General features: G+C 46.6%; 1 protein-coding gene across 3 annotated transcripts in view; it reads right to left on the bottom strand.

Moving 5' to 3' along the window:
* Positions 1-9,927: 9,927 nt before the first annotated feature.
* Positions 9,928-18,616, bottom strand: part of LOC137630209 (uncharacterized) — a 50,796-nt gene continuing 42,107 nt past the window's right edge. For 2 of the 3 annotated variants that reach the window (XM_068361660.1, XM_068361659.1), the window contains exons 3-5: positions 12,225-12,401; positions 10,859-11,907; positions 9,928-10,188 (exon numbers count right to left, since the gene is read on the bottom strand). In XM_068361660.1, coding sequence (XP_068217761.1) covers positions 11,150-11,647 — 498 coding nt within the window. In that variant the 5' untranslated portion in view covers positions 11,648-11,907; positions 12,225-12,401 and the 3' untranslated portion in view covers positions 9,928-10,188; positions 10,859-11,149. Of the gene's footprint in view, positions 10,189-10,858; positions 11,908-12,224; positions 12,402-12,511; positions 12,656-18,616 lie in introns of those variants that run through there. The other variant, XM_068361661.1, reaches the window with a different exon arrangement.

Genomic DNA, 18,616 nt, shown 5'->3' with positions numbered 1-18,616 from the left:
AGCATGAGGAAGGGCAGTGAATGGTGGAATGAAGGAGTGAAGGTAAAAGTGGAAGAGAAAAAGAAGGCTTTTGAAGAATGGCTGCAGAGTAATAGTATAGAGAAGTATGAAAAATATAAAGAGAAAAATGTGGAAGTAAAGCGCAAGGTACGTGAGGCAAAGAGGGCAGCTGACCTGAGGTGGGGTCAGGGATTGGGTCAGTCATATGAAGAGAATAAGAAGTAGTTTTGGAAAGAAGTGAAGAGAGTAAGGAAGGCTGGCTCAAGAATGGAAGAGACAGTGAAAGATGGAAATGGAAGGTTGTTGAAAGGAGAGGAGGCAAGGAAAAGATGGGCGGAATATTTTGAAAGTTTATTGAATGTTGAGGATAATAGGGAGGCAGATATAATTGCTGTTGCAGGTGTTGAGGTGCCAGTGATGGGAGATGAGAATGAGAGAGAGATTACAATAGATGAAGTGAGGAGAGCACTAGATGAAACGAGAGTAGGAAAAGCATCTGGTATGGATGGTGTGAGAGCTGAGATGTTGAAGGAGGGGGGTGTGACTGTACTTGAATGGTTGGTGAGATTGTTCAATATGTGTTTTGTGTTGTCAATGGTACCAGTAGATTGGGTTTGTGCATGTATTGTACCACTATATAAGGGTAAGGGAGATGTGCATGAGTGTTGTAATTCAAAAGGTATTAGTTTGTTAAGTGTAGTTGGAAAAGTGTATGGTAGAGTATTGATTAATAGGATCAAGGATAAAACAGAGAATGCAATCTTAGAAATACAGGGTGGTTTTAGAAGAGGTAGGGGTTGTATTAATCAGATCTTTACAGTTAGGCAGATATGCGAGAAATATTTAGCAAAAGGTAAGGAGGTGTATGTTGCGTTTATGGATCTGGAGAAAGCGTATGATAGAGTTGATAGGGAAGCAATGTGGAATGTGATGAGGTTATATGGAGTTGGTGGAAGGTTGTTGCAAGCAGTGAAAAGTTTCTACAAAGGTAGTAAAGCATGTGTTAGGATAGGAAATGAAGTGTGATTGGTTTCCGGTGAGAGTGGGGCTGAGACAGGGATGTGTGATGTCGCCGTGGTTGTTTAACTTGTATGTTGATGGAGTGGTGAGAGAAGTGAATGCTCGAGTGCTTGGACGAGGATTAAAACTGGTAGACGAGAATGACCATGAATGGGAGGTAAATCAGTTGTTGTTTGCGGATGATACTGTACTGGTTGCAGACACAGAAGAGAAGCTTGGACGATTAGTGACAGAATTTGGAAGTGTGTGTGAGAGAAGGAAGTTGAGAGTTAATGTGAGTAAGAGTAAGGTTATGAGATGTAAGAGAAGGGAAGGTGGTGCAAGGTTGAATGTCATGTTGAATGGAGAGTTACTTGAGGAGGTGGATCAGTTTAAGTACTTGGGGTCTGTTGTTGCAGCAAATGGTGGAGTGGAAGCAGATGTACGTCAGAGAGTCAATGAAGGTTGCAAAGTGTTGGGGGAAGTTAAGGGAGTAGTAAAAAATAGAGGGTTGGGCATGAATGTAAAGAGAGTTCTATATGAGAAAGTGATTGTACCAACTGTGATGTATGGATCGGAGTTGTGGGGAATGAAAGTGATGGAGAGACAGAAATTGAATGTGTTTGAGATAAAGTGTCTAAGGAGTATGGCTTGTGTATCTCGAGTAGATAGGGTTAGGAACGAAGTGGTGAGAGTGAGAACGGGTGTAAGAAATGAGTTAGCAGCTAGAGTGGATATGAATGTGTTGAGGTGGTTTGGCCATGTTGAGAGAATGGAAAATGGATGTCTGCTAAAGAAGGTGATGAATGCAAGAGTTGATGGGAGAAGTACTAGAGGAAGGCCAAGGTTTGGGTGGATGGATGGAGTGAAGGAAGCTCTGGGTGATAGGAGGATAGATGTGAGAGAGGCAAGAGAGCGTGCTAGAAATAGGAATGAATGGCGAACGATTGTGACGCAGTTCCGGTAGGCCCTGCTGCTGCCTCCGATGCCTCAGATGACCGCGGAGGTAGCAGCAGTAGGGGATTCAGCATTATGAAGCTTCATCTGTGGTGGATAATGTGGGAGGGTGGGCTGTGACACCCTAGCAGTACCAGCTGAACTCGGTTGAGTCCCTTGTTAGGCTGGGAGGAACGTAGAGAGAAGAGGTGCCCTTTTTGTTTTTGTTTCTTTGTTGATGTCGGCTACCCCCCAAAATTGGGGGAAGTGCCATGGTATATGTATGTATGTATGTATCACTTTCGGCGTAGCTGAAATGAAGAGCCATTAGAATTTTAACGAGGGTTAACTACCCCCCCGCTAGTTAGCAGGGGGTAGGGAAGGGGTAGCTTGCTACCCCTACCCCCCGAACACTGGTGAGTTGTCTCACTTCACTTAGAGGTAGGACTTGACTTGGGGGACAGGGCTGGCAGGCAAATGTGTAAATAGCTAAGGTTTGTATGGTTAGGAAAAATACAAATTATCTCTGAATTTGTCATTTGTTCTGTAACCGAAATACAAACCACGCTATTTACATAGGGTGACTTACCCCTTAGGAAGGGCGGAAAGTCCCCAGCCTTACTGGCTTTGGCTTTACCCGGGGACCCGAAATCCTAGTAAGCAGCACTTCGAGAAAGGGGGTCCCTGCACCTCGCACTTTTTCGTTGCTTGCTACGAATGTGTGGCCTACATAAGTTTGTGTGTGGAGGAAGTTGTGACTCGTCCTAGGAAGTTGACCTGGAGTTCTTTAGATAGAAATCTAGGCTAGGACGTTCCCAATACCACCTCGTCAGGGTATGGGGGACGCAAACAGTATTACAGCTAATACTAGGAGCACAAGGGAGCATGGTTTACCTGCAGAGGTTGAGGTCAGCTATGCAGAGACCAGGATGCTGCTTTCCCCAAGGGAGGGGAGAATGAAGAAAGAAGTAAGGGCCAGGCATACTCTTTCAATCACGCAGACTAAAACCGGGTAACAATGCCCCTAACTTCTGCTACCTGTCCATTAAGGAGCCTGAGGTTAGACCAGCTGTTGTGCAGCCACCACAGGCCCAATAGAGAAGGTATCGAGGCTCCTGTGGGTCACGTCCTGCAGGTAGTGGGCTGTGAAGGTCGTTTGGCGCTTCCACACCCCAGCTTGCAAGACCTGCGTCACAGAGAAATTTCTCTTTAAAGCCAGGGACGTAGCGATGCCCCTGACATCGTGCGCTCTAGGGCGACGTGACGGAGGAGGGTCAGGATTCAAGGCGTGCTGAATAACCTTCCGAATCCAGGCCGAGATGGTGTTCTTGGTGACCCTCCTCTTCGTCCTTCCTGTGCTTACGAATAACGCTTGCACAAGAGGACGGACTGCAGCTGTTCTTTTCAAATAACGCCTCAGACTCCTAACTGGGCAAAGTAACAGATGGTCTGGGTCACTTGTTACAGAACGAAGACTCGTTACCCCGAAGGAGTCGAACCTAGGGTCCGACACCCCAGGGTTCTGAGTCTTAGCAACAAACTCAGGGACGAACCTGAACGTTACCTCCCCCATCCCCTTGAAAGGGCGACGTCGTAAGAAAGACCATGAAGTTCACTGACTCGCTTGGCCGAGGCCAAAGCGAGCAGGAAAGCCGTCTTCCAAGACAGGTGGCGATCAGACGCCTGGCATAATGGTTCAAACGGAGCTCTCTTCAGAGCCCTAAGGACCTGAACCACGTTCCAAGGAGGAGGTCTTACTTCTGACTGAGGGCAGGTAAGCTCATAGCTGCGTATGAGTAGGGAAAGTTCCAACGAAGAGGAAATGTCCACTCCTTTCAGCCTAAAAGCCAGGCTTAAGACTGAGCGATAGCCTTTCATTGCCAGAACCGAAAGGCGCATTTCCTCCCGTAAATATACACGAGGAAGTCCGCTATTGCTGGAATAGTGGCATCGAGTGGAGAGATACCCCTCCCACGACACCAACCACAGAAGACTTCCCACTTCGCCTGGTAGAGTCCGATAGAGGACTTGCGCAGGTGGCGAGACATCCTGTCCGCAACCTGTTGCGAAAATCCTCTCTCCGTAAGGAGACGCTGGATAGTCTCCAGGCGTGAAGCCGAAGCGACGCTACGGCTTTGTGAAAGATGTTGCAGTGTGCTTGTCTGAGTAGCTCGTGTCGTGGAGGGAGTTCTCTCGGAAGCTCCGGGAACCATTCCGCGTGATGCCATAGCGGAGCTACTAGAGTCATGGAGAGATTGACCGATAGTCTGGTCTTGTTGAGCACCCTTCTCATCAGACAGAATGGTGGGAAGGCGTAAACGTCGATGTTGTCCCACCTCTGCTGAAAAGCATCTTGCCAGAGAGCCTTGGGGTCCGGGACTGGAGAGCAGTACAGGGGCAGCTTGAAATTCAAGGCTGTCGCGAACAGATCTACTGTTGGGGAACCCCACAAAGTCAGGACTTTGTTGGCTATCTGAGGATCCAAAGACCACTCGGTACTCACTATCTGCGTCGCTCTGCTCAGACTGTCGGCGAGCACAATCCTCTTGCCAGGAATGAAGCGAGCCGAAAATGTTATCGAGTGGATTTCGAACCATCTCAGAATCTCTACTGCAAGATGGGATAGCTGCTTAGAAAAGGTACCTCCCTGCTTGTTGATGTAAGCCACTACCGTGGTGTTGTCGCTCATCACCACTACGGAATGGCCCGCCAGGGTCCTTTGGAACTGTTGAAGGGCCAGGAAAACGGCCTTCATTTCTAGCAGATTGATGTAGAGGTACTTTTCTGATTCTGACCAGAGGCCTGAGATCCTTTGGTTCAGAATGTGGCCCCCCCCCCCCTTCTTTTGACGCGTCCGAAAACAGAGTCAAATCCGGGGGAGGACGAGAAGATCCACTCCCTTTCAAAGTTTCACATCGTTCAGCCACCACCGAAGGTCCGTCAGTTCCGTGGATCCTATAGGAACCAGCAAGTCCGGAGAATCGGAGCCTTGATTCCACTGGGACTTGAACCGCCATTGCAGGGATCTTATCCTGAGGCGGCTGTTTGAGACTAGACGTGCCAAGGAGGAAAGGTGGCCTAGTAGACGTAACCATAATTGGGCTGGAAGCTCTTCCCGCCTGAGGAAAGGTTCTGCGATCCTCCTCAGCCTTGCTATCCTGTCATCTGATGGAAAGGCTTTGTGGAGATCGGTGTCTAATATCATGCCTAGATATACCAGTCGTTGCATCGGAAGCAGAGAGGACTTCTCGAGATTTACCATGATCCCCAGATCTTAGCAAACCTCCAGAAGCCTGTCCCGGTGTCGAAGAAGGGTCGACTCCGAGTCTGCCAGGATCAGCCAGTCGTCCAAATAACGGAGGAGACGTATGCCGTTCTTGTGCGCCCAAGACGAAATCAGTGTGAACACTCTGGTGAACACCTGAGGTGCTGTGGAGAGACCGAAACACAGCACCTTGAACTGGTAGATCTTGCTGTCTAGGCTGTCTCACTGCAAGTCTGACCGTGTCCGCTGTCTCCATGCTGAACGAAGTTTGTCTGACAAACTTGTTCAGGGCTGAGAGATCATGACCGGTCTCCAGCCTCCAGACGCCTTCTTTACAAGAAAGAGTCGACTGAAGACGCCTGGGGAGCCGTCGTCGACCTCCTGGAGAGCATCCTTCTTGAGCATGGTCTCGACTTCTGCCCGAAGGGCTAACCCCTTTGCCGATCCCATGGCATAGGAGTTCAGCGACACTGGATTCACTGTCAGGGGAGGTGGAGATGTCGTGAATGGGACGCGATAACCTTGGCCGATCACAGAGACCGTCCAAGAATTGGCCCCAAGTTGCTGCCACCTGTGCAAGCAACTTTGAAGGCATTCCCCCCACAGGTGGACACGCGGGGGGATTGCCGATCCTTGTGCTTGCGGCCTCGGCCGCTGCCTCTAGAATTATTTCCTCCCCTAGAGGACTTTCCATGCCTTCTGTCCTTAGTTTGAAAGGGCTGCGGCTTAGACACCCCTGTCTTAGCTGCCGGAGCCTGCTTCGGTGTCTTGCGAGGCTGCTGTTGTTGTTGAGGTGCTGGAGGCTTGTAGGGCCAAGATGTAAGGGCCCTCTGGAGGAGAGAATCCTGATTCGATCTCCTCCACCTCTCAGCTGTTCGTTCTATCTCCCTGGGCTCAAGCAGATCTCTCCCAGTGATGGAGGAGTGCCTGAGCCTGCAGACATCCACGGCGGGGACCTTCGTGTGGAACCTCTTGGTCACAGCGTCGCGACGCTTGAGGATCGAGTTAGCCCACAGGTTAGCAACCTGGTGAGCGAGGAACTCGATCGAACGCGTGCTCGAGAGGAGGAAGGTCTCCAAGGCCTTCCTATTGCTCTCCTTGGACAGATCCTCAGAGCACAATAGGATGCCCAGAGATCCCAGCCAAACGTCCAGCCACGAAGTTGCCTGCATGGCACTCTTCGCGACCTTCTCTATGTTCAGGATCTCCGACGCCGAGAACGTCACCTGCCGGGCGGAGAGCTTCTCTTGAGGAGTTCCCCTGGTCAGCTCTTCCACAGAATGGTGAAGTGGAAGGGCCATACTGGACTCCCCCATGATCTTAAAGTACCTCCTCTGATGACCTCGAGGAGGTGGGAGGAGTTTGAACCCAGCAGAAGAACGACCGGAGGAGGCGAGCTCGGACAGCTGGGCTTCGACCCTGTCCCTGGCCCCTTTCACCCCTTTGGACCAAGGCAAAGCTGCGCTGGACTTAGGGGGTTTCTGGGTGCTGTAGACTTGGTCTAGCACCGTGTCCTTGCCCTCACGAGGGGCAGTCTCCGGGTCCTTGAACTTGTCGAGTTGCCTCATCAAGCCTAGGACCTGCCAGAAAGCGTGTTCTGACTCAAACTGGTTTCCTCCTTGCGGACTGGCTGCCAAGTCTCCGGTCCCCAAAGGCTCATCTTGGGGAGACACGTGGACGTCCTCTCGGGGTCTGGTTGGCTCTGGACGGTTCCTGGATGACGATTTAGGAATCGTCTTGGAGTCCTTAGGCTCCCTCCTAGGAGGAATACAGGACTCCAACAAAGAGGTCCGGAAGGGAGCTTCCTCGTGAGAAGTTTCTCTCTTAAGAGGAGGGGTTCCTCCCATTGGTGCCATGGGGGACAACCCTGCCTCACTGGACTCTCCTGAGGACGGAAAAACCTCTCCACGGGAGAAGGAGAAACCGCTCGCGAAGGAGAAGGAGCCTTCCTGACGACCTCTTGGGAACCAACTTCTCCCGAGGAGAAGTCACCACGAAGTCCACTCCTATCATTCTCTTCAGCGGGGATGAGTCTGCCGTTGGTTTAAGTCACAAATCAACGAGGGCCAGCTTCAAAGCCTGAACCACTGCGTTCATTATGTGACGGAACCAAGGCTGACGGGTAACTGACGCCATGTCAGTTATCCCTGCTGGAGGGAAGGGGATCTCCTGACCCTTCGGAGTGGACGCCACGGGGCCTGCCTGGAAAGAAGAAAAAGAATGTTGCATGGACCTCTTCGTAGATTCTTCCTGGTCCTGATCCTGGTAGGTAATCCTACGCTTGCGCGGTGGCGATCCAGAGGCTGATCTGGAAGTCCGCGTCCCTATCAGTTGGCCGCGTTGATGATCCCTGCGAGAATGGGGATCGCGGCGATGCTCGCGCGAAAAGGCATTCAAGGGATCGCGCGCAGGCGATTTCCGAAGCGCGGGCGCATTGCCGCGTGTAGAAGAATGCGCGTGGGCGAGATGGCTAGCGGGCGCGCAGGCGAAGGGACGCGTTGGCACGCACGTGAATGCGTAGGTGAAGGGGTACGCTGAAAACTAGGCGACCGCTGGCAGCGCGTAGGAGAACGACGATGTTCGGGCGAGAAAAGTCGCGAGCGACTTGGCAAGCGTTTGCCAGGCGGAGAGCGCTGGCGCGTTGGCGAATGCTGGCGCGTTGGCTAGCGATGTCGCGTGTACTCCGGAGAACGACGGCGCAAACCACGGACAGGCGAACGACTGCGCACAGGTGATTTGTCGAGTGGGCGAGTCGGAGACCTGGAGCGATCAGACTTAAGAGGGTGTTGGCGGTCAGAAGAGCGTTTGCACACAGGCGAGGGATCGCGTGGGCGCGCAGGAGATCGTTGGCCAAGCAAGGTTACTGCGCACATCTGAAGTGATGGAGGGAGACGAACGCGCAGGCGAACGCTCGCGAACAGGAGCTCTAGATGAGCGCATGCGCTGTTGCGCAGGAGCAGAAGGTCGCGCAGGGGCGCGAGGGCAAGGCGACGGGATGGAACCCTTGCCTAAGTACAGATCTGGCGATCGTGGACGCAGTGGTGATCGTTGGCGCGCTGGGCGCACATGGGGAACAGGCTGAGTTGTAGCGCGGCTGCGCACAGGAGAACGAGGGCGATCAGGAGAACGTAGGTGCGCTTTACGCACATCAGGAACATGAGGGCGCTGTTTCACAGGAGACCTGCGAGAAGGAGAGCGCTGGCGAGCAGGTGATCGCTGCCGCGCAGGAGAGTGCTGGCAAGTTAAGTCCGAAGACTGTAACTCTGGAGAGCGCTTGTGCGCTACTGCACGCGAACACGCAGGGGAACCCTGACGAGCAAGGGACTTACCCACACCGTGAGTAGAGTCCCTTTTCCCCGAAGGGATCGGTGCCTGTTGGATAACAGGGTGAGAAGGCGCCCAAAGTGCATCTGCAGCCAGGAACGGAGAAGGCAGGTCGGAAGGTCTGGCAGGCGTAGGAGAACGTGAACGATCTGCGGAGAGGTCAAGGGGTGCTACTGTGACGGTCTGCTTCTGACGGGGGGGCTCCTCATCAGGGGAAGGAGCAGGAGAGGACGAACCAAAGAGGCGCCTCCTAACTCCCTTATAGGGAGAAGGAGGTCCTCTGCTGCGAAGAGGCCGACGGGCCTTACGGCGAATACGACCTCGAGGAAGGGCGTCCATATCATCAGTCCTCCGAAGAGGAGTCTCTGTCAGCGCGCTCCCCCGAGGGGGAGACCCGCCCGCAAGAGAGACCGTGGGACTCCTCTCTCCCCTCGAAGGATGTTCGGAGGGGGGAGGAGAGCCTTCAGCAACGTCCGCAACAGGCGTAGCAACAAGGGTTTGACCAGACCTGTCGGAAGGCTCTGCCAAGACAGTGTCGACAATATCCGAGGGGAATACCTCTGATATTACCGACGACTGTTTGACCGCAGCCCCCAACTGGATCAGGTCAAACAGGGCTTCCTTGAAGGGCGAGCCCTTAAGCCCCAAGGAAGCCCAAAGCTGGAACAAATCATCATTAGACACAGTTTGGTCATACTCATTAAAATCCAAAATATCCTCCCCCGGAGGAGAAGAGGGAGCTGCCACGCTAAGGTAGGCAACACCCTCTCCTGCACCCCGAGATCAGGAAACACCACCAGGGCCTGCGCTACCACTCGGCAGTCTCTCACAAGAGACCGATCGAGTGGGAGCTTCGGAGGAGGTTCGGGCGGCGGAAGAGGAGTCCTTAGAGCCTTCCTTCTTCAAGGTTGCCCCTGAAGGAGAACTGTCTCTCTTGGACTTCTTCTTACGCCGACGGCCGAACTTCTCCCACTGGGAGGCAGACCACTCCCTACACTCACTGCAAGTATTCTCCCTCTCACACCGTTGACCTCGGCATTGCAGGCAAAGGGTGTGAGGATCGGTGTCCTCCGCTGACATGAAGGTCCCACAAGGGCGGCAAGCGAGCCCAGGGCACTTGCGCATAGCGATGATAACAGTCGAGGCCAACTTCCTAACACACAGAACTAGAAAAAGCAAAAAAACAAATTAAGGCTGTCATTAACGAGGCCGAAAACAGAAACGTCTGTACTTCGTCCGAGCCAAAAGTGAAGTGAGCCAACTCACCAGTGTGGGGGGGGGGTAGCAAGCTACCCCTTCCCTACCCCCTGCTAACTAGCGGGGGGGTAGTTAACCCTCGTTAAAATTCTAATGGCTCTTCATTTCAGCTACGCCGAAAGTAATACCCTACGTAAATAGCGTGGTTTGTATTTCGGCTATGGAACAATTAAATTTTCCACAATAATTTAACATGTTTAAACTGTTGCACTGTTTATTTTCTACTATATACTAGTATGTATTATACTTCAAGATATTTTAATAACCTTAACAATATCATGTCATATCCTTTGTTTCCTGGTTTGTGTGTGTTAATCTTTTCTCTTGCATATCCTTGATATCTTGAATCCCTGTATGATCTTCTTCTGAAATTACATTCACTGATGTACTTGCTAAGGCAGCTCCTCCTGTAATGTAATTATATGTAGTTATTCAAATCCAATTGAGTACTTATAAAAAGATCATCTACTTATACATCAAGACTTCCAATTTAACTACTGTAGTCATAAATCAAACATATTGTAGATCAACTTTACTGATGTTAGATTACCTAGCTGTTAAGTTTGAATAAATTTGAATTTTTGTATACTTAAACCCAATACAAGTTATACAAATGTTATAAAGAATGAAGACATAAAAAATTAAGGCATATATGATGTAGATTTAAGATGTTAATATCCTTATACTGTATTGAGTTCTTAAGCTTTAAAAAGGAGCCAAATTAAACTTTCCAAAGTTGATGGCATAGAAAAGGATTACAATTATAAGTCCCTAACTACAGTATCTCTAACTTTAAAGTTATTGTGCTACGTAGTAAAAAATAAATGCATTTTATTTAAGATTACTGTACTTCAAAAATAAATTTTTGTCTCCAACAATGTTGACCAAGATTTTATGACAAAGTCAAGAGGAATTAACCTAAGAATTATATCCTAATATATTAATTACTAAGCAACTTCTAACACCTTTCAAAATTTAAAAAATAAGGAAAAAATTTCTGTTAAGGTAATCCCATTCTGCTAATTCCATTTCTTCCATTAACACCTTTATAAAGGGCTTCAAGTCTGATGATCTCACCTGTGAGTGAACAAGAAGTAATCTATATTGCTACTTCAGTTTGGAACATTCCACTTATGCCCTGTAGTCCATTTCTTTTCTGGAAAGTTTTTGCCGATAGCGTTCCATTTCTTTTCTGGAAACTGTTTTCCCAAGTATTCCATTTTTTTCTGGAAGGGGTTTTCGCTCCGTAGTCCATTTCTTTACTAGACCCTTTTTCTTCCGTAGTCCATTTCTTTTCTAAAAACTGTTTTTGCCCGTTAAGTATTCCATTTTCTCTGGAAGTGCTTTTTGCCCCGTAGTTCATTTCTTTTATGGAAACTGGTTTTGCCATGTACGCCACTTTTTCTGGAATCGGTTTTTGGCCCCGTGGTCCATTTCTTTTCCGGAAACTGCTTTTGCTCTGTATTCCACTTCTTTTCTGTAAGCAGTTTTTGCCCCGTAGTCCATTTCTTTTCCGGAAACTGTTTTTGCTCTGTATTCCACTTCTTTTCTGGAAGCAGTTTTGGCCCCGTGGTCCAGTTCTTTTCCGGAAACTGTTTTTGCTCTGTATTCCTCTTCTTTTCTGCTAGCAGTTTTAGCCCTGTAGTCCATTTCTTTTCTGGAAACTGTTTTTGCCCGTAAATTATCCATTTCTTTTCTGGAAACTGTTTTTGCCCGTAAATTATCCATTTCTTTTCTGGAAACTGTTTTTGCCCGTAAAATATTCCATTTTTTCTGGAAACGGTTTTTGCCCCGTAGTCCATTTCTTTTCTGGAACTGTATTTGCTTGTACAATATATTTTTTTCTGGAAGCAGTTTTTGCTCCATAGTACATTTGTCTTTTGGACACTGGTTTTGCCATGTATGCCAGTTTTTGCCCAGTAGTCAATTCCTTTTGCAGAAACTGTTTTTACTTTGGAAGCGGTTCTTGCCCCTTAGTACATTTCTTTTCTGGAAATTGGTTTTGCCAGGTATGCCAGATTTTCTGGAAGCGGTTTTTGTCCCGCAGTCAATTTCTTTTCTAGAAGATGTTGTCAATAGAGGCTAACCATAAGTAGGCCAAAAAAAGCCTTCATGCACAATAGTGTCTGGAAAAAAAATGTTTCAATTTAAGAATGACCATTCCTGCTTGAAGTATAGAAACCTTAAAATCTAACTTTACGAAGGTAATTTCCAACAAGAATCTTACTATACTAAAACATATCTTTTGCCACACATCAAAGTTTTAAAAATTACATTTACTTTGGAAATACAAGTATTTTTGGAGTGTTACAATTTACTTTAATAATTCTAAAAAGAAAAAATAAAGTTTTCCTAGTAATGAAAATTTGGAAATAAAACTAGTACTGAAACAACATCAGTATAGTACAGTACTCTAAATTTAAAAAATAACCATAAAACTTACAAAATCATACTGTATTATTTCACATCTCAAGTTCCAGTCAGAGAAGTAGTCTCTACATCCTAGTATGCACTGTCGTTCAAAACAAACGAAGTGAGAACATCTAGTTCAATATATCAGTGGGTTTTGGGTCAAAGGCAAATCTCTAGCTTCCAGACCATGGTATCAAAGGAAAGCAGCCTGAAATTATAGACTATTATAACAAACTATAAACGGCCTCAATTGTTTAACTTTCATCATAAAACTTCAGACAAAATATTCCATAAAAGCTAATACTGTACAGTACTAACAGTTTAAAAGTTTAAAGGCTCCTCATGAATGGCAGAGGCAAGGGACAGTCCAGAGACTGACCATATATACATATGATCAGCACCCAAGCTCCCTTTCCATCCCGGCTAGGACAAGGGAAGGCCAGGCAATGGCTGCTGATGGATCAGCAGGTACACCTATAGCCACAAACCAGCTGGTAGCTAATAAAGGAAGTAACGAGTTTCAGCAGGACTCGAACCTCAATCTGGAAATCACTAGTCAGGGACGTTACCAAATAGGCTTCCTCACAAAAGACATATAATCTTCATATTGATATTGTTTTGAATAAGTTGTTTTATCTTTTCCATATAATCAGTTTTCCCTTTAGCTAAGTCTTTTTAAAGTTTATATATGACACATATGTTTTGATGAAAACAAACTCCAACCCCTGCAATATAAGTTGCAATCATTCAATGAACAAATTACAGGATATCACAGGTACCAACCCATGACCACCGGACAACATTTTCTAACACCCTATAACCAATGAAAGACAAAGGTGTAGACATCCTTCTTATGACTTATACACTAAGAGTTGATTCACACTATCGGTCTGGTCACACTCCAGTCTCGGTACTCTCTAGGTACTAGGATGTCCACACTCTCGGTCCGATCAGTGTCTTAGCAAAATCATAAATACAGTACAGTGAACCCTCGTTTATCGCGGTAGATAGGTTCCAGTCGCGGCCGCGATAGGTGAAAATCCGCGAAGTAGTGACACCATATTTACCTATTTATTCAACATGTATATTCAGACTTTTAAAACCTTCCCTTGTACGTAGTACTGTTAACAAACTACCCTTTAATGTACAGAACACTTAATGCATGTACTACAGTACCCTAAACTAAAACAGGCACAAATATTAAAGGTGATTTTATATCATGCATTTCCTAAACATGCTAAAAAGCACGATAAAAAAGGGATTTTGACGAAGGAAAAATCTATTTCTGGGGAGAGACCTGTGGCGCCCGGCGAAAAGTCCTTCTTGTATACCTTTTCTGATAAAAACCTTCCAATTATACCAGAGAAAGATAAAAGCATGGAATGCTGAGGTTACAACCCTCGCGCGAGCACCTTTTGGGTGTCGTGTATAAAGCAAAGGCGCGTGAAATCCACTATTCACAGGTTGTCTTCCATTTAGTTAATTCCTTCGCCAAAGGGATGGGCCGATACAGAGGCCCTAGACACATGGACTTTTCGCCCGGCGCCACAGGTTCGACCCAGAAAAAGGCAACCAATGTTTTGTTTACATTTATCTCTGATCATAATGTAGAAACAAACTGGAGGTAGAGCTTTGCTTATTACCCAGACATATTTCCCATACTTTTCCCTTAGAACTACATCACATCTTCCTACTTTAGATATATATATATATATATATATATATATATATATAAATATATATATATATATATATATATATATATATATGTGTGTGTGTGTGTATATATATATATATATGTGTGTGTGTGTGTATATATATATATATATATATATATATATATATATATATATATATATATATATTTATATGTATACACATATACATACCTACATATATACATAAATACATGCATACATATATATATATATATATATATATATTAATGTATATATATGGGTTATGGAAAAAATCCGCGAAGTGGTGAATCCGCGATGGTCGAACCGCGAAGTAGCGAGGGTTCACTGTATAAGGAAAAAGCATAATTGTATAGGAATATTGTTCAGTGATACTAGGACATGTATTTACGCAGTGAAAATTTACCTGTTATTGTTTATATTGATTTCTTCTATCATGACCGAAGCAAGACTGGAGTGAGAGCAGACCGGAGTGACAGTGTGAATGCTGCCATTTAAAATCGTGTAACAATATTTGACCGGACCGTGAGCGGAGGGTGACTAGGCCGATAGTGAGAATCAACCCTAGGTCATAGCTGCTGGCAATCTACCCAGTACCAGTGTGGGAAAAACACACTGGTAAGTTGTAACAAAATGTTACAGTCTATAGCCATACTAAGAGAGTAACAACATATATCCAACATGTAACAAAAATTGTCCTACAACATAACTAACAACCACAGCAAGAAAAGACTGAGAGCCTAACACTTCCAACAAATATGACAAATTTGGAAGTAATATGACAAATTCGTAGAAAATTTGTATTTTCCCTAACCATACAAACCTTAGCTATTTAAATAGGGTATTACTTTCGGCGTAGCTGAATGATGAGCCATTAGATTTTTAACGAGGGCTAACTACCCCCTCGCTAGTTAGCGGGGGGGGGGGGGGTAGGGGAGGGGTAGCTAGCTACCCCTCCTCCCTCACACACCGGTGAACGGATTCACTTCGCTTAGAGGTAGGACTTCACGGGGGACAAGGCTGGCGGGCAAGTATGATTAAATAGCTAAGGTTTGTATGGTTAGGAAAAATACAAATTATCTACGAATGTCATTTGTTCCGTAACCGAAATACAAACCACGCTATTTAAATAGGGTGACTCAACCTTTAGGTAGGGTGGTAAGTCCCAGCATTACTGGCTTTGGCTTTGCCCGGGGACTCAGAATCCGAGCGTGTAGCACTCGAGATAAAGAGTCCCTGCACCTCGCAAATCCCTTGCTCTGCAAGGAACGTGCGGCCTACGTAAGCTTGTGTGTGAAGGAATGAAGTGTGGCTTGTCCTAGGAAGTTGACCTGAAATCCTTTAGATGGAATTCTAGAATAGGACGTTCCCAATACCACCTCGTAAGGGTATGGGGGACGAGACAGTATTATCTTAATACTAGGAACACAAGGAAGCATGGTTTACCTGCAGTGGTTTGAGGTCAGCTGTGCAGAGAACCCAGGATGCTGCTTTCCCCAAGAGAGGGGATGATGAAGAAAAGAGTAAGGGCCAGGCATACTTTTTCATTCATGCAGACTAAAATCGGGTAACAATGCCCTCAACCTTCTGCTACTTATCCATTAAGGAGCCTGAGGTTTAGACCAGCTGTTGTGCAGCCACCACAGGGCCGATAGAGAACGTATCGAGCCTCCTGTGGGTCACGTCCTGCAGGTAGTGGGCTGTGAAGGTCGTTTGACGCTTCCAGACCCCAGCTTGTAGAACCTGCGTCACTGAGTAGTTTCTCTTGAATGCCAGGGACGTAGCAATGCCTCTGACATCGTGTGCTCTAGGGCGACGTGACGGAGGGGGGTCTGGATTCAGGGAATGGTGGATGACCCTGCGAATCCATGCTGAGATGGTGTTCTTAGTGACCCTCCTCTTCGTACTTCCTGTGCTCACAAATAATGCTCGCACTTGAGGACGGGCTGCAGCTGTTCTCTTAAGATAGAGCCTCAGACTCCTTACTGGGCACAGTAGGAGATGGTCTGGGTTATCTGTTACAGAACGGAGACTCGAAATCCGGAAGGAATCGAACCGTGGGTCCGGAATCCCAGGATTTTGAGTCTTGGCCACGAACTCAGGGACGAACCTGAACGTTACCTCCCCCCATCCCCTTGAATGGGCGATGTCGTACGAGAGACCATGAAGTTCGCTGACTCTCTTGGCCGAGGCCAAAGCGAGTAGGAACACCGTCTTCCAAGTCAGGTGACGATCAGAAGCCTGGCGTAATGGTTCGAACGGAGGTCTCTTAAGAGACCTGTGGACTCGAACCACGTTCCATGGAGGAGGTCTCACTTCCGACTGAGGGCAGGTAAGCTCGTAGCTTCATATGAGTAGAGAAAGTTCCAGCGAGGAGGAAATGTCCATTCCTTTCAGCCTGAAGGCTAGGCTTAAGGCTGAGCGATAGCCTTTCACTACCGAGACTGAAAGGCGCATTTCTTCCCGCAAATACACAAGAAACTCCGCTATTGCTGGAATAGTGGCATCGAGGGGGGAGATACCCCTTCCACGACACCAACCACAGAAGACTCTCCACTTCGCCTGGTAGACCCATGGCTGCTCCCAGCTGTTTGATTGGGTATTCCATGTTACTAAGGTACACGAGAATAAGGTCACCTATGAGCTGCAGAGACTGCCTGATGGTGAATTGGTAAGAGCTCACCATATCCAGTTAAAGGCCTGGTTTGAACCTCCAGTTTATCTTAGGAGGCATTTTCTCTGGTATCCGAAGGGACCTGATCCTTTAACAGACTTGGAATAGTCCTGGACTCGTGGATGACAGTGCTACTTACTCTGAAGTCTCAAAGTTCTGGTTCTAGTAGTGATGGCGACTTCTATGCTGCAGTAGTTGCATCCTACCTCTTGTCCTGCGATTGTAACAAGTCCCGACGACAGAGGAAAAGTAACCATCCTACTAGAACTATTACTCAGCCTAAGCCCATTCTTAAGCCAGCTAGGACTTATAAGAGGAAAAAGCACTGGATGCTTGGTTATATCCTCCAGAAAATTGTGATGAGACTCATGTATTAAAGCCTGAATCGTTTCAAGATCATTTGGTCCTCCAACTGTGGGAGAAACCCCAATTTCGTCTCCCGAGTTTGTGGTTCACAGTCAAGTGCCTGAATTTCCAACGCCCCAGTTCTTAGCTTCTTCTTTCCAAGAGGAAGGTGTCGTTCATCTTCCAGGGAGTTGGGAATTCTGGGAACTTTCTCTCGGTTCCAAGAGTTCCAGTCCAGATTGGTCAAGACCTGCTATTTTAGAAAGCCCTGTTTCTGAATCGGCAGTCTATTCATCCTGATTATGACTTTCTTGGCTTTTTGCCATCCGTTTGTGACGACCGACTATCGCCTGAAGATCCCACCTCTAGTGGATTTAGTCCCCCTTGTATTAGGTCAAAAGGTCCTGTTCTTGACCTACCTTTAGTTCAGCCTCAAGTCCTGGAGTGGAGACCTCGTCTCACTGACCAGATGAATACTATAGAGAGGGAACCATCCTCCATTCTTGAGTCACCTCAGAATTCAAACCCTTTACGACATTCTGATGGTAAATTAAACACTGGTCACAGCTCGAGGCTGAAGTGGCCCAGTCAGGTGTATCTAACTTGAAAGCTACAACACTGTTTGGGTCGCCTGAAACACAACTTTGCCCTGAGTCATCACCTGATTTTTCGGGATTTTTATTGTCCTCTTCTGAATCACCGATTCTGTCTCTGGTTGACCTCAAAGAATGTTGATCACCCGCAGATACCAGCTGTTATGCGAGGTTATTGATCAATTAAAGACACCCAGCTTGTACCTGGAGAGTCGCCGGCTTAGACTGTCTCCGGTGCTACGAGAAAATAATATGGCTCGCCAGCAGATTGCTGAATTCCGGCGCATGTCCCAAGACAGAATTTTGAGACGCAGAAGAGGAACTATAAATCTCCCACTGAATTAATCTTTGTACAGTTTTTAAAGGAAGTTTTGATAATAATTACCCTTTTTTTTTATTAGTCATGCTTTAATTCCCACATTGGAGTATTTGAAAGGCTGTAGAAGGGGACACGTTGTGTGAGGAAATTTTTATTTAGTCACGATTTTTGTAATTGTTGCCTTAATTGTTGCACTGTAAAAAGACCTTGACCGTGACAGTTATAATAGATTATCCTCTAATACCTGTAGTCCAAAATCAATAAGTTCAGTATTTCTTTACCCTCTCTTGATTTTGGACTACAATGAATGTAATTTTTTTCTTGATAGATCACGACTGTATACCTGTAATATTAAAATGTATCCTGTAAATAATGAAATTTATTATATTCTATATCATTGAAGCATTGTTGGGAGGAATAGCGTATAATCTAATCTTTTGTTTTTAAGCACAATAACCTCATTTGTCTGGTAGTTTATCGTCTATTCCTATTGCTTTTTGTTAAGTCATGAAACTGTGAAAAAATGTATTGTACCTAATGTAAATTCATATAAATTGATATGTATTTAAAGGGACGGATGATGAATTAAAAAATCTTTAGTTGATCATCCTACCTCTTTACTGAATTTATTTTTGCAAGGTAAAATGTTTTCACTTGAATGTACAGTTTGTGTGGGGGGGTTGCTGTCAGTTACGAGGCATTTTTTGGATGGGCTTGAGGGCTAAAGGGGGGGGGGGGGGGGGGCAAAGTGAAATAATGGATGGTTTGTGTCTAAGAAAGTTAAATGGTTTGTGG

This window comes from Palaemon carinicauda, chromosome 38 (assembly GCF_036898095.1).
Source record: "Palaemon carinicauda isolate YSFRI2023 chromosome 38, ASM3689809v2, whole genome shotgun sequence".
NCBI classification, from domain to species: Eukaryota; Metazoa; Arthropoda; class Malacostraca; order Decapoda; family Palaemonidae; genus Palaemon; species Palaemon carinicauda.
This window is presented reverse-complemented; position numbering and strand designations above follow the sequence as displayed.